Genomic DNA, 15,252 nt, shown 5'->3' on the forward strand with positions numbered 1-15,252 from the left:
ATTCCAGTAATAAGTGGAATATATACATATATATCTCCTTTCTCTAGTTTTACTTTAGTAATGATTCTTTCAAGAGGAGTTTGTGGTGGGAACAGTCCATGGTTTTATGTATGATATTTGTTCTTTCAACAGTTTTATTATTTCAGTAGTTCAAACCACTACTATGTTGCTTTTTAGGGTGCCTAAAAGGGATAACCTGTTAACAGTTATTTGCTTAAGGAAGATGTTGCGATAGATAATATATTACAGTTTGGACTCTTTGTTAACACACTGTCTTCAACCACTTCCACACATTTTATACGTGGGTTGTTTTGATTTTGAGTTTTTGCTGTTGAAATGTTGTCTGTGAGATTGTACAGTGTCAGGAAAGGACTGCCAACCATATCATTAAACTCACAGGGGTTTTCAGGTGAAGTTATTTAAACCCAGCCATAGTTTCGGTATTTAATATGAGTACTTTTTAATGGAACTGTTGAAAGAACAAATTTCACGTGCATAAAACCACAGAATAATAACAGAGTAGTTTTCCACTATACTTGCAGACTCAAATAGTTTTTTCCTCTAGGGCCCTTGAACTCAACCTTGATATTATTTAAACAGGACATCGCCAAGGCCACTGTACCAAGTTGTTTCATGAGCAGGAGAACTAATGAAGCCATTTGTTTTCTTTGTTCTCCTCCTTCCTTGCTTTTTCCTTCCCACCCACTGTGTTTGCAGCACCATCAGTTCTGTAGTGTGTTCCATGCCTGTCTTTGGTACAACTGGCAGCCTGTAGTGTGGTTGGTGGAAGGCTTCATGAGGACTCATTTTCTAGCTGGCTCCCTTTCAAAATGGCTGGAAACTTCCTTTTCTCTGATAGGAACACCGACTTGGGGGTCTTTTCTAATGCAGTTTTCAATTTGGGTAGGAATATAGTTCAATTACTGTCAAATATGACTGAATTCCATGGGCAGATCCCACAGTTATAGAGAAGAGTTAGTCTACAAGTGGACAGTGGGAGGGACAGCACAGGTCCCTAAGGAAACTGTTGTGTGTTTGAGCGGGTTTGATTTTGAAAGGCAGCTCTGAGAGAAGGTACTCTGATAGTTCCCTTACTTCTCTGTTTTCTTCTGGCTTTGACTATAATTCAGCAGAACCACACGTTTTATTGGTGATGACTTTCACAGGCAGGGATAGGGTCACCTCACCTGAGCCATTTTGTGCATTGAACAGGAGGAAAACTAAGTCCATGAAGATGCTGAAGTTTTGAGATGCTGCTTTGTACACAGTTCCCACGTCAAACGTACTGCAGGTTTGAAGCTTGTGAAGCACTCTCTGCCAGCATCGAGAGGAAAGTCTTTTTTGCATCACCTACAGGCCAGCCTGTACAAATCAGAGCTTGGGCTATGATAGGAGACGGGTCTCAGAAAAAGGTGATTTGGTGTGGAAAACTGATGTGGAGCAACTCAACTTCCTTCTGAACAGTTTCTAATCACTCATGAAAATGATATGGTAGTGATTTAACCTTAAATCTATAGTCGGCATCTGAAATTTAAAATATTTCTGAAAACACACATTAGTCAAATAATTACTTAGAGGCTTAAAAAAGGGGGAAATAACATGCAATGTTACATCTTCTATCTGCTTTTTAACTTCACAGGACTTCAGCTTTCCCACATGTAAAATGTAGCGAATCACTCCCGCTTCATAGAACTGTTGCATGACATGATTAACTGTAGATGGCTTTCAGATCCTTAAATTCAAAGCATGGAATAAGTAACGCACCAGTTACTTATCTGAGTATTTTGAAGTATTAACAAGTTATTTAATCCCTTCTCTCTTTAAAATTGAATGCCTTTTGTCTTGATTACAGTGACATTGTATTACATTAGATGCCTTTACAAACCAACGTATCATTCGGCCGCATAAAAGGTAGAATAGTGTGATATGAAGGGGATTTTGGAGAGGGGAGTGAAGAAAAAGTCCTGTCTGCAGTTAAGTTCACAAAAACTCTTTTCCTTTCCTAGTTTTTTTGGAACACAGCTAAGGAAATATCACCTTGGCCCTGCCCAAGGAAAAGAAGTTGCTGAAACTCCCATTCTTTCCTGTTGCCAGAGGTTCAGCCCAGAGACGATCTGTTGAGGACAGCGTAGTTCAAGGCTAACATCATACATCAATATAGAGAGCTGGTGGGAAGGCTTGGCATGCAACTCTTCCATCATTACAAGGAAAAAAAAAAGAAAAAAAAAACCAAAACTGTGCCAAATGACCTTAATCATATTTCTCCTGTGTAGGCACACACCCAGTTCTTGTGATCAATGTAACAGTACCCAGTGGTTAAATTATAGTTTGTAAATTTATCTGTTATGTGGAATTCTAATTACTTGTGGTTTCTTGTTGCTTATTATCTAATCTTCTTTTTAGCAAGACATGAAATATCACAGTTGTATCTGTTGCTGAACAGATCATCAGGGTAGTGTTCAAGAGAGACAAGGTTATTTTTCATTCATTCTGCTCATCACAATTGCAAGTTTTATTTAACAGAAGTGTGACTGATGCCTAAAGACCATTCTTGTTTAAAAAGTGGGACATACTTCTACTTTGGCTGTGACCTGTAGACCTTTGGCTCGTGCAGTTGCAGTAACTACTGAAAAATCACCTAATCAGACAGCACGCTTCCAGATGCTAAGTTGCATTAGAATGACATTATACACATCATCATATTTTTATTATATTTGCATATTGCTAGTTTCATATGTGCCCAACAAAGGTTATGTTATCTAGTGAAAGGAACAGACTTTACTAGACAACATTACTCTGTGGTCTGTAACATGAAAATGCTTGAAAACCCTTGCTATTTATAAACAATTTGAGGTGCATGTTTGTAGAAGAAAAAAGAAGAAAAATGCCTATTCTTTATCAAAAGCTGTTTGATAGCGCATTACATGCTAGCATGAGTTTTAGCAGAAATTGCTTTTCACGTTACTGCCGTGTCTCTCAAGCTAAGTGTTTTATGCCTTATCTAAGATAATATAATCACAATCCTTACCCAGGCACATAAGGCAGGTCTAGATGTACTGATGGTGTCCATTTGGCTGGAGTCCTAGAAGACACTAGTGCTTGAGAAGGGATAATAAAAGCATCAACAGGTTGAATGTGATGAAACTGCACAATTTGAAGAGAGAAAGAAAAGAAAATCTTAGTGTAAATCTTTGCAAGTGAAGCATAATTCCTGTTTTGGACACAGGCTGATGGCAAATTCCCAGTCAATTATTTTTGTTTTGTGTTTTGCAATGGAAAAAGCTGAGAATTTAATTGAAACCAAATCCTTCTGTTTCAGCAATTTCTGAAAGTGCAAAAGAGAAAGGCACTCAAAACTGGGGAACACCTAACAGCTCTATGGTTGGGGCCCTTGACAAAGGTGCGATGACACCATTTCAAAAGTCACCTGAGATTAAAGAAGTTTGATCCTTTAGTGTTCTATAATCTCCAGGTCCTATCCTGTCCTCCTTTCTGGCTGAATAATTACATGTTATTTTCACACAATGAACAATTCTTACGGGAGAAACCGAGGGGATTGGTCTGGTTGTACAGGAGAAGAACAAGAAAAGATTTCTCTCACTTTGTGTTTTGTCCTGCGAAGCTGTGAATAGTCTTCCGTTGATCCTGTCATAAAACAAAGAAAAACGTCATTTTAGACTATTTCATGGGATGAGAAAGTCACTTCCCCACTTCATGGGAAGATTGTCGCTGGTGTTCCAAGAGGGGAAGAGGGAAATGCCCGAGAAACCCTGTAGCATCTCCTGTCACGTTTCAGGCTCTGCAGCACTTTGATTTTTAAACGCCTGTATGACGTGGTGATTGCTGCATGAGAAATGTAGCTACGTTGTTAGTTCATTACAAATGCACAGGGTTGATTTCTACCCCCAATATATTTTTAAAGCTCCCATCAGAATTGCATGTGTTCATCTGAGGGCCGCATTGGCCTATAAGATGTTTTGATTTGTTGTATGAATTGCCTGCTTCTGTGTACAGATTTTTTTCATTTTTCCCCCTTCTGCTTCTGGACCATGATTGATGATGTAAATAATAATTTCCAGGCATAAGCCTTTTTTTTTCCTGTTGACCAGTAACTAATCACTACTTGCTCATCCCTGTGTTTTGTTGGTAAGCCAGATGAATTTCTTTTTAATGGCCTTCTTTCTCTTCATGTCAGAAATCTCACCGCAGATAAATGACAGATACACACCACATACATAACAGTGTGCAGACCTTATAATCATTATCCAGTATGTTTACAAAGTTCTGAGAAATTTCATTTTCAGAATAGTAAATGCATGTATTTCTCTGCCATATCTAGCATTACGCACTCTGCAGAGAGAAAAGCTTAAAGGAACATTCAGAATTAAAAGGCTGTTGTTTAATTGATAACTTTTTGGCTTCTCTCATCTAAGCATGTAGGGTTTTTTCATCTCTATCTAACTCATCTTTCTGCAATCCGCATGTTGAGTCCTGAGCCTGCAAAGCACTTCACAGCAGTTAATTTGCCTTATCTAAGCATCCCTCTTTGAAGATTTGAGGGAAAATGGCTGAATATTAAAATGGGGTCTACCATTATTTTAATATGTGCCAACTAATAAAAATTCCAGGGCTTAAACCACACATGGCATCATGCACATTCGTACTTGTGTTACTGGTATGTCAGCCCACAGATGCATAGATCACGTAATGGTCACAGTCTTAATGAAATAAAATGCCCGAGTGTACCTAGTATGGGGTATTTACATACTCTGTGCATACTGTATTTAGCTGTTGCTTCCCATGCATCTCAGCTTTGCGATGCCTCCCCGTGCCCTTCACACCCTGTGGCTTGGGCAGTTGCTGCCTCTCTGATAACACAGTGGAGAAATTGGCGGGTCTTCATGCCAGCCTCCAAAGCAGCTTTTAAGGCCTCAGCACGTGTGAACTCATTCTCCCTTCTAGAGAAGGATGATTACAGTCATTTGAGAAGGTTTGTGGTGTTCTGTAGGTTATTTAGACTTTTAATATTTTCATTGTTCTCCTTAAAAGAGGCTGCTTTAAAGTAGAGATGGAAAATTAAGCTGACTAGAAACACTTGGCTCAGGTGACGCAGAAGGGTCTCATTCTTCTGATGGTTCTGGCATTCAGGAGCTATGAATAGAAAGGAACTGCATTACTAAATAGAGTTGTCACCCCTTTTGGAATGAAGTAATTGACCTCAAATGTCGGGTTTGGAGAAGAGAGTCAGAGAATAGAGAGGGCTTGGTTTGTTTCTTTGTTCTGTAAGGCGTTTGCAAATCCTAGTAATAGGGGTTTCCAGATGTTTTACCCGTCTTTCTCCTTGTTTGACACCCTCCCACCCCCATTCTGATATGTTTTGGTCTGGATTACGTAAACGCGATACAACATATTAACAAAGCTACTTGCTCTTACTGTAGAGGTTATGGCTCTTTCCCATGTCACCCCTGCATACTTCTGAGGTAGCTGGTGTCCAGCCATCGTATCGGAGGGGGCTCTCCCTCCTTGTGCACCCAGTGCTGGCTGGCTGAAATCAGTGCCACTTTTGTTTTTCTGCCGTGCAGATGTGAGAAAGGCCCAGTAAGATGCTGGCCGCAGCGGAGACATCCTTGTTACATGAAGAGGGGCGAAGAGCTTGTGAAATACTGAAATTGCGTTGTTCCAGAGATTCGAGAAAATTAATATTTGTCAGAAAATACTGGGATGTTGTATGTGTCTGACAGATTATGCTTCTAAGAGACTGGCTACAGATACCATCCTTGGCAGAGGGCTTTTGTGTGTCATGTGTGCGCATACCTGGCACTGACTACCTGACTGAGAAATAAGGTCAGCCTCTGCTGAGTACACAGCCTGTTGCATGGGCTGTAGGTATCTTAATTTGTACCGAAGCTGGGCTATGCAAAGGGATGCCAACATAAGATTATCCAGTTGTCCTTCCCTTCCTCATCTGTTTTCAATATTTCTCATTTCAAGCTGATTTCAAGATTAGATGTTTCTCTGAGAACAAGGGAAGAAATGTTCCAGGTGCATTTTTATCTCCCAGGGACAGAAAGTGGCACGGTTCTGGGATATGCCACAAAATACAGATGCCTTACGGCGGAGCACTAGTAAGATAAGATTGCGTTGTGCGGTTGTTGGAGGCAAACCTTCTTTCACACAGAACAGGCAGCTCTCATTGCCCATATCCAGTAATGCTGAAGTTGAAGCACAATCCTGAGGCTTCTAGTACCGTGTAAACCAACAGTAAAAGAGTAAGCTGGGAGCAAACAAGTAGACAGAGAAAACAAGGTTTTCTTGTAGTACATATATTCATCTAATATATGTTCTAGTCTCTTTGTACAGGTGGAAGTGTGTGTATATATTTATGTATCTATAGTTTTACCAGGTGTTGAAGGAGCTTTTTGACCAATTAGCAATGACAAATATGACAGGAAGCCAAAGAGCTAGATACAAACTCTGCTGGAAACCCAAATTATGATTTGGAAATGTTAAGAGACATTTTTCATCACTGCTCTGCTATAGGGCTTTTTTTTTTTAATTTCTCCCCCCCATCCGCCCCCCTTCCAATTTTATCCTTGCCTATCTTATGAGAGTCATCCAGAGACATGTAAGCCAAAGCTACGCTTTGGTCTCACTCCCTTGTCTGAACAGGAAAGGCAGATTGGGAACAACAGATATAGAAATACATGGAACATCCAACGTTGTAAGAAATCCTCGGAGAATTGGAATACTTTTTTGTTTAGGCACATTGGCACATCTAACCTTTTGATAGATCAAGTAAACATGTCCAGTACTTATTTTTGACCTTGGCAGTGATGGTGCCAAGGCGAATTCAAGGCGAATGTTGTTAGGACTCAGTTTTCTCATGGCAGGTTTTAACTGGCACTTTTTGTACATCTTCCTTTTCTGCCTTTTCTTCATTTGCCTGTGATTCTTCTTTGAAAATGACACTTAAAGGGGTACTGAGTCCTGGTAACTCTTCTTTATAAATCAGGGAAAATTACAGATGTTTCTTTTAGCATCACACCATTTAATTCTGTCTACTCATTCTGAATATGAGAAAATTAACTTGAACAAGAGTTAGTAGTGTGCCCTCATGGGAAAGGCAGCCAAATGCGTCCAGGGCTGGGTTGGCGGGAGCATAGCCACCATGTTGAAGGAAACGCCTCTCCCCGTTTGGTGCTCATAAGGCTGATCGGGAGTTCAGGGGTCCTGTTTTGGGCTCCTTGGTACAAGATAGATATCTACCTACTGAAGCGAGTCCAGCAGGGGTTCATCACAGTGGTTAGGGGTTACAGCACATGATATATGAGGAAGAGGCAGCTGGGGTTGCTCACCAAAGATGAGAAGGAAAGTGGTATTAGGTCCATTCCAACTTAAATTATTCTAAGATTCTCTCAAGCTCAGTATTTATGTTTCCTTTTCCTTGCTTACTACAAAGGAAAATAATATAATATATTACATTATAATAGATTTCTTTTATATATTATATTTATTACTTATTCTAATAAATATTGGGGTTTATATATACTATATATTATGTGTTTTATTTAAATATATATGTATATAAAATCTTCCATTCCAGGAAGATCTTTCCTCCTCTTGGGAACAGAAGGTGGTTTTATCCCCTTGTGAAACATGAAACTGAGCCACGTTGCAGGTGCTGGTGGGACACCAGCGGGCTGTTCCCACAGCACTACATCTGAACTTGGGGGCATCTCTTTGCACCCCGCAAGAAAGAAGGGTTTCAGCTTTCCTGCGTAGCTCTCACATGCTTCTTTAGCTGCAGCTCTGCCTGGCTGTGTCATATCAACAGGATGAGTACATTGCCTACAAGGCCATGTCTGTGCTTGGATTAGGTCTAGTAAATCTTTAGGTAAAAATCCAATGCCCTTTTCTCCTTTAAATTTTAATAGTGAAAATCTAAAGCAACTACATTGCACTGAGTGAAATACTAAGTTTTTACTCAATTTTGTTTTCGCTTTCTTTTAAAAAAAAAAAAATGGAATTTTTTAAGTCTGAACTTTGCAACTATTGCTTTGGTCTCAAAGTCAATGAACTTTCTGACAACATTCCTTGTAAAGGCTAAAGCCTTTCCTGGCAAGTAATTAACAACTGGGACAAGCCCTTCCATAAGACATGCGTTTTGCAGCCTGTTGTGTGGTCTCTTTGGCTGGGTCTGTAACACATTTCCGATTGTCTAAATATAAACAGATAAAAAGGAAAAGGACTGCCAAACTCCACTGTATAATGTAAAGCGAGTGAGAGGGAAAAGGTTTATAATTTTTCTTCTTCCTTTTACATTGCTGGCTACATCTTATCTTTAGCCAGAAGATGCTAATATCATTTCCTCTCTATAAATTGGCTCGCACGTGATACAAAAACGTAACATGACTTTCTTTTCTAACTTAATAAAACTTTTGATACTTCAATGTTTTGACATGTAAGAATTCTGATTTAATCTCAGAACTGTTAAAACATCACTTTACTTAGCCAATGGGTGTGTATATTGCCACAATGAGCCTTCTTTTTAAACTAAGTGGTAATATTTAGGATGGAAATTTGGAGTTAGTTGCAACAACCAATGTGTGCAAAGTGATGATACCAGGACTTTTCTGAGCTAGCACGGCATATGTCTACTTCTTTTATTGCCCCTCTGACATCTAGTCGTGTTTGAAGTAATAGCATGATTGCCTTGTGGATTTTAACAGAACTGTTGAAGCTGATTCACAAAGCAGTTGTGTCCATCTTCAATACTAAATAAGAGCCCAGTAAATGCCAAAGACAGCCTTAAAAGCCTTCAACAATGATTCAAATTAATAGTGATTTACCTACTCGTGAATGAAATATGAAACTTGTTTCTATTGCTCCCATTGCCGTGCCATCTGGATACATCATGAGAAATAAAATGATACCAGTGACTGGCAAAAAATTCCGTGGCTTCACAAAGGGAAGCAAGAAAGTTGATTAATTGCTGCTCTTTTTTCCTGTTGAGCAATCTCCCAGTTTTGAGATTTACAGTTATTTTATTTGCAATGTAGCTGCCTACTATTTAAATAATCGGAAATGCCCTCTAAACACATTTTATGATTCACTGACAAAGATATGAGGATCTCCCACTTTGACAGTCTTCATAGTTAATCACAAATGGAAACTTTCTGAACAGCTCTGGTATTTTGAAAATTGTGAAACAGTCATTCTGGGTCTTGGCTGAAACCCTTCCCGTCGCGATACCTGACACTGTGTCATCAGCAGCGTGCGTGAGCTGCTAGAGGCAGGTCAAGCCCACAGGGGGTCACGAAGGAGATCATTTAACAGGTAGGACATCATGTTGGAGGCCACGTAAGAAAATACACCATGCTTCACATAGGTCTTGGCAGCAAGTATTCCTGGAACAGACCTTTCAGAAACTTCTTGGTGCCATGGTGGATAATTAGAGTTGGTTTTAGTGTGAGCACGTCAGGCTCTGGACTGTCCTTGTGTCTGGGGGTGACAGGCTATCAGATGTCTTAGAGGGGCTTTGGCTGGCTGAAGACTTCAGTTTTGCAAGGGGCTGTGCAACTGCTCGATGATTGCCTGCTTCTGTCAAGAAGCCCTATTAAAGCAGCATTAAAAAGCCCCAGTTTAGGATGTGGGCAGAGGTTATGTGAGTCACAGGTAGCTAGTAAGTGCCCAGTGCAGGCATTGTGTGGCTTAGCCTAGGAGTGCAGTATTTTGGTTTTGTACTTGCCCGTGGTGGCCAAAGCAGGCTTAGAAGTGCCCACAGGGGTCTCAAGTGCCATTTTCTATTGAGGACGAAACAGTGGGTTTTAAATGCAGTTTTTCTCCAAGCTAGTGACTGTGCTGACTACCCACAGAAAGCTGCCATGATGTGTACCTTCACCTACAGACACCTCCGCTCCCCGGGGCTGTATGAGTGTTTTGTGAGGAGTTGGATAAGCCCTGAAAATTTTCAGGCTGGGGAACCGAACTTACGGTGTCCTTCTAGTAGCTAAATGGCAGGCAAAGCCTAGCTCTTCTAACCACTCGTTTTCTCCAGGCCTGCTTCTGGGTGGAATTTATTCCTTACGCTGTCATCTGTTAGCTTGTTAAGCACAGGGGGTTGACACCTGCAGACGGGACCCGAATAATCTGCCGGTTTGAGCCTTGGTCTGGTGCGGCTGCAGTGGGCCGCCCTGCGGCTTCACAGGATTTGGAGTGTGGCACATACGAGGTGCGTGGGGACTACCTCCTTATTGCAGCAGCTGCCATGGCCGGCAGGCAACAGTTAGAGCAAAGGTATCTCTCTGGAAGAAAAAGAGATTTGCAAAAATAGGCATAAGCCCAGTGTGTCCCCCACGGATTGCTGTCAAATGGAAACATATGGGAACTTTGCCATGGAGTACTTATGGATAAATGCATCCCATTGTTACCATGTGGCCCAGCCTTGAGGTTTTAAGAACCATCAAAAGTAATATCCAAGATTTCCTTTCTAGGGAAAGGTTCCTGATTGGATTAGTAGGTAGTACACAAGCGGTTATCTGGGAAGTATGTTAATGCTAGAATTGTTTACAGTAATCTGGTAACTTGTATTTTACGAAATAACTTTACAAAACAAGTGGAGACTTGTTGGAAATTCTTTTAATATGTCTTTTAAACATATGAACTCGATTGCTAAGGGAAATGTCATTGTAGAAGAGCAGAAACAGTGTGGTATTGGCCTCACAGGCAAATACGCAGATGTCCAATACAGTTGTGGGGAAGTGATTTGTTGGTGTGTCATTGGATTTCAATTGCCTTTAATTTAACTACCCGATGTATCTATGAAGTACCACTGCAGCAGTACAGCTGCAAATGGGGCTAACAGAGCATCTTAAGGGACTGGTCAGGTTTGTCACTGGGATTTCCTGGCTGTCAGCCTTAAAAGTAACTGATTTGATGATACATGGAATCTGAAAGAGTCTTGATTCAGCAACAGAAGGTTTTGCATTGCTAGTAGTAGCATTGCAGTGCATTAAGCTCAATTCAGCACGAGTGGGTAAAACCCAAGAAACTAGGGGAATGCCTGGGTCACTGTTCGCACTAAACTCTGTCTTTATAGCAGCAAGCTGCATTTTATCTCATTACTTTGAAGCGAGCTCTGGTATGTCTCTGTGAGTGGCAATGTGAACACAGTAGCTTGAGTCTATGCCGTTGTGCTTGTGGTGTTTTTTAAAATATAGACAGGGTCACTGTCTTAGAGTGCATCTATGAAATGATTAATAGTGATTCTTTGCCTCTTAGGAGGGTTGTGTTGAGAGGACTTGAAAAAATGAGGGAATGGGTATGAGCTAATACTGACAGAAGCTATCTCTCTCTCTCTCTTCCTGAAATAGTTTAGCAATACAGGTGGGTTTCTTTCCTTTCCCCCTGGGTGAGACATTTTAATGTCCAGACGGTTATGTTTCGGAGCGCTACCAACTTAATGTGATGAGACAAAGACAGGGATTTTCTGGAGCATGGCTTATTTCTACATGAATGCATCCTAAAGTAGATTTAAAAATCTGTCAGTGGCAAAGGAGAGAGTAATGACCACATTACTGTAGCTGCCTCATTAAAAACCTTACTCGTTTTTGGATAGATTTGTTGCAGAACAAGGTAGCAAGAAAATACAGTAAACCTACAAATACTTGTTTTTCTGGAGCTTGATTCAATGGCAAAAGGTTGGAAATTGTGTTTCTGGGACCAGCAGTGTATCACCTTTTATTTGGCTCTAAATCCATTATTTAGATTGAGCATATAGCAGGTTGACTTAGAGTCAATGCTCCTAGTAAAAGTCCTCTCAGCTGGCCATGTAGAGTCCTGCCTATTAAAAAGTCCTCCTCTTTCACACCTCCTTTGATTAAAAACTCCAGATATTCCCTTAAGTAAAGGGTTGTTTTTTCACGTACCTGATCACACCAAGCAAGTCCCTACAGATTCTGATTGAGCGCTCTGAAAACTATCTAATAGTCAAATGATCCACTCTGGAAATGGGAGATCTGTGATGAAACTGAGAGAGTTTGGCTGTTGATTTCCATTAGGTCCATTTTACCAATGTTGAACCTTTGCTGAACTCACACTCCTGAGGATGTACAAAAAACCGAGTTTGAAAACTTGCAGGCAGAATGCTCAGTTCCAGTAAATCACCGGTTTCGTGACAGGATGGGGTAGTCAGAGATTAAACACACTTTCTCCCAAGTTGTGTTAAATAATGAAGATCACTTTACTTAGTAATTTAAGCATTAAATAGTAACATTATAAGAAAAGAAAGCATGAGGAGAAAATCATCCCATCATACAACCATATGACAGCATTAAAAGCTCACAGTGAAAGGGGGAAATAAATGTTGAGAAAGAGAGGAATATGTGCGTTCTTAGCTCAGTAGGTTCTGTGTACATCAAGCTTTGGACACCAATGTTGGGGATATGCATAGGTGCGAGCATCAGTGGGATGTTCAGCCTTTTATTACATATGCCAGCGTATAAGCTTTTGTTTGGATTCGTCAACTATTGAGACTTCCCTCGGAGAGCACTGCCCAGCGAATGAAATTTTCAGCCAACTGGCTACCTTTCATTTTTTCAGTCCTGGCACAGCTTAATCTCTTCCGTTTGTGTGTTATTACCAGATCTGGATCGCTGCGCTTGCGTCTTGCCCCATGTCATTTAGCCCATCTGGAAATGCTGTGGTTTGCTGAATGACAAGTCACACTCTTTTTCTTCCAGTTCCGCCTAGTGGTAAAGACAGCACTGAAGCTGCTGCTGGTGTTTGTGGAGTATACCGAATCCAACGCACCGCTTTTAATCCAGGCAGTGTCTACCGTTGATGAAAAGAGAGGTAAGTAGCCTTACTCGGGGGGTGCAATATCCCAACACCACTGAAGTCAGGGTTGCATTTCATCACTGATTGCAGTGGCTCTAGAGTTGCTGTCACTATGCCCGTTTTGTGCGACATACCCCTCATTTCTTGATTAAAAACATATTTTAAGTATGCATGCAACTTAAGGTTGTTTTGAGGAATGAATTACAGGGGGAAGGTGAAGAGTGAAAAGCTGAGGAACTCAACTGCGTCCCTGGGCGCCGCAGTCATTGCCCCTTCCCTGCACCCATGTGCAAAGTAAGCCCCGTTGCATCTTCTGACCTTGGAGGTTCCTTCGGGCCAGGCCGTCTTTCCACTTCCTTCTCGAGAAGCAACAGTCTGATTTAGAAGAGAAAATGATATCTAATCAGTGTAATCCCTTTGAAGAGAAAGACGAGGTCAGTAATAGTACAGGCTTTATAGTAAAAGCAAAACCATCTGTTGTTACATTAAAATAAAGCCCTTAAGCAGATATTATACTATGAAATCTGTTACCCTTCAGGCTCATGAAAAATACTTGAATATGTATACTGTATTTTTTACAAATAAATAGAACAAAAATGGTTCTTTCTTGTTCTTCCCACAAAGCCATTGCTAAGCTCCCGGGGCATTCTCTCTTGATGCAAAACATTCCTTTGCCTCAAGGAGAGTTTTTGAGGTTGGGAGAGCCATTGTTGTGGTCTCAAACACATGGAGGTTGAAAGCAAGATCCCCTCTGTGGAGCAACTGCCTCCATGCTGAACTTGTTTGAGTGACTTGATATGGTAAAAGTGAAAGAAAAAAAGTTGGAGGATGGGGAGAAAGGTGGTGCCAGAAATAAGAGAAAATTGCCAGATTTTGCTTTCAGCTATCAGAATGAGTGTGTTGAAAAGGCCCCAGAAAAAAAATCACAGATTGTCTCTTGTGGAAGGGGAGCAGGCAGGGGCAATTCCAAAACAGTGTAATACTTTAAACAGTGGACTCCAGGTTGGCTTTCTGTTTTGAATTAAAGCCAATAAACCTTACAGTGCCATAAGCAGAAATGTAATTACAATATTCATGTAATTGTGAGCGCTGATTTATTTTTATAGTCAGTCTTAGTATTTCCTCAGCTCTCTGAACTCACTCGTATTCTCAACATGTTCAAATTGCCATCTGCTCACATGCTAGTTAAACTCATTAAAGAAAAGAGAGAAAGGAGGACCCAAAACACACTACCATGAGCTGTGTATTCCCTTCTGTATTTGTAGAACAGCCTCAGGCAAACATTTTCATGCCCCAAAGTAATAAAACAACTTAAGTAACAATGTAAAACGTGAAAAAAAAAAGTGATGCATGTACTTAGATGGAGAATTGTTAGTAGTATGAAGAGAGGGTTTATGAGAATTCTCATACCTGTGGGTTGGCGGATTGTGTCATGAAAAATTGTCTCTTTCAAATAATTTGGCCCCAAATATCCAGTTTTCCTTTCTTTTTTTTTAAATTATTATTATTAAGCAGTTGCACTTAGCAACAAAAGAGATTTTTTTTCCCTCTTTTTATATTTAGTTCCTTTTTTAGGTCATCAGTGTAATAGACCTCACTTTTAGCTGTGCATGTGCTATGTTTTAATTTATATTTTAAAATAAGTGACTTATAGCTGAGGAGCACATGCCTTTAATGACTGATTTAATGGAACAGAAATACAGAGGAAGAAAAAGCGATGTGCCTTTTCTTGAAACGGTGTCATAAATCTTGCAGGTATATAATTAAGTTTAGCACTGCTTTGAAAAAAGTCCAATGTTTCATGTACATACAAGGTGATGAGATACGACATAATTCCTCAACATGTGTACCACACATGATTAACAGAAACAGCCCCATAATAACTCAGCCTGGTTTCAAAGCGATCCCATCTGTGGTTTCTATGAGAGAACACATCCATATGCAAACTGAAGTACAGAGATCCGTGGAAGTGCCGGCTTTACTCTCAGATACAAGCAGACTGTAACTGAATAACTGCATGGTCCCCATCATATAGGAAATAGCTTCTACTTATGCTTCCATCTAGTTTCCCCTTCCCCCCGCCCTTTCTTGTTTCAGAGCCCCAGAGGAATTCGATCTCTTTTCAGTTTAAGCATACCGGGACCGTGCGGGCTCTGGAAAGCAGAGCTGGCATTGCGCTCTGCTGTCTGGGGCTGCTTTATCATGAGCATTTTTTAGGACAGACATTAAGGCCCTGTTGCTGACCTGGACACTCTCCCATAATGTTAGTGAATTAAGTTTCTGCTGCCTGATTTGTTACACTGTTTGGAAATGGCCCTCCTTATCAGTTCTCTGCTTTTCCTGCCATTTCACGCATCGATGTCCACTAAATTAATGCCCATACTGCAGGTGTGATGGAAGGCTGTATGTTCACTC

The 15,252-nt window shown here is 40.6% G+C and overlaps 1 protein-coding gene across 3 annotated transcripts in view; it reads left to right on the plus strand.

Moving 5' to 3' along the window:
- FHOD3 (formin homology 2 domain containing 3) overlaps positions 1 to 15,252 on the plus strand; it is a 406,197-nt gene that overhangs the window by 264,019 nt on the left and 126,926 nt on the right. For all 3 annotated transcript variants that reach the window (XM_082479632.1, XM_082479633.1, XM_082479634.1), the window contains exon 7: positions 12,741 to 12,852. In XM_082479632.1, the coding sequence (XP_082335758.1) occupies positions 12,741 to 12,852 (112 nt within the window). The remainder of the gene's footprint in view (positions 1 to 12,740; positions 12,853 to 15,252) is intronic.

Source organism: Vanellus vanellus, assembly GCF_965231255.1.
Source record: "Vanellus vanellus genome assembly, chromosome: 2".
Classification (NCBI taxonomy): Eukaryota; Metazoa; Chordata; class Aves; order Charadriiformes; family Charadriidae; genus Vanellus; species Vanellus vanellus.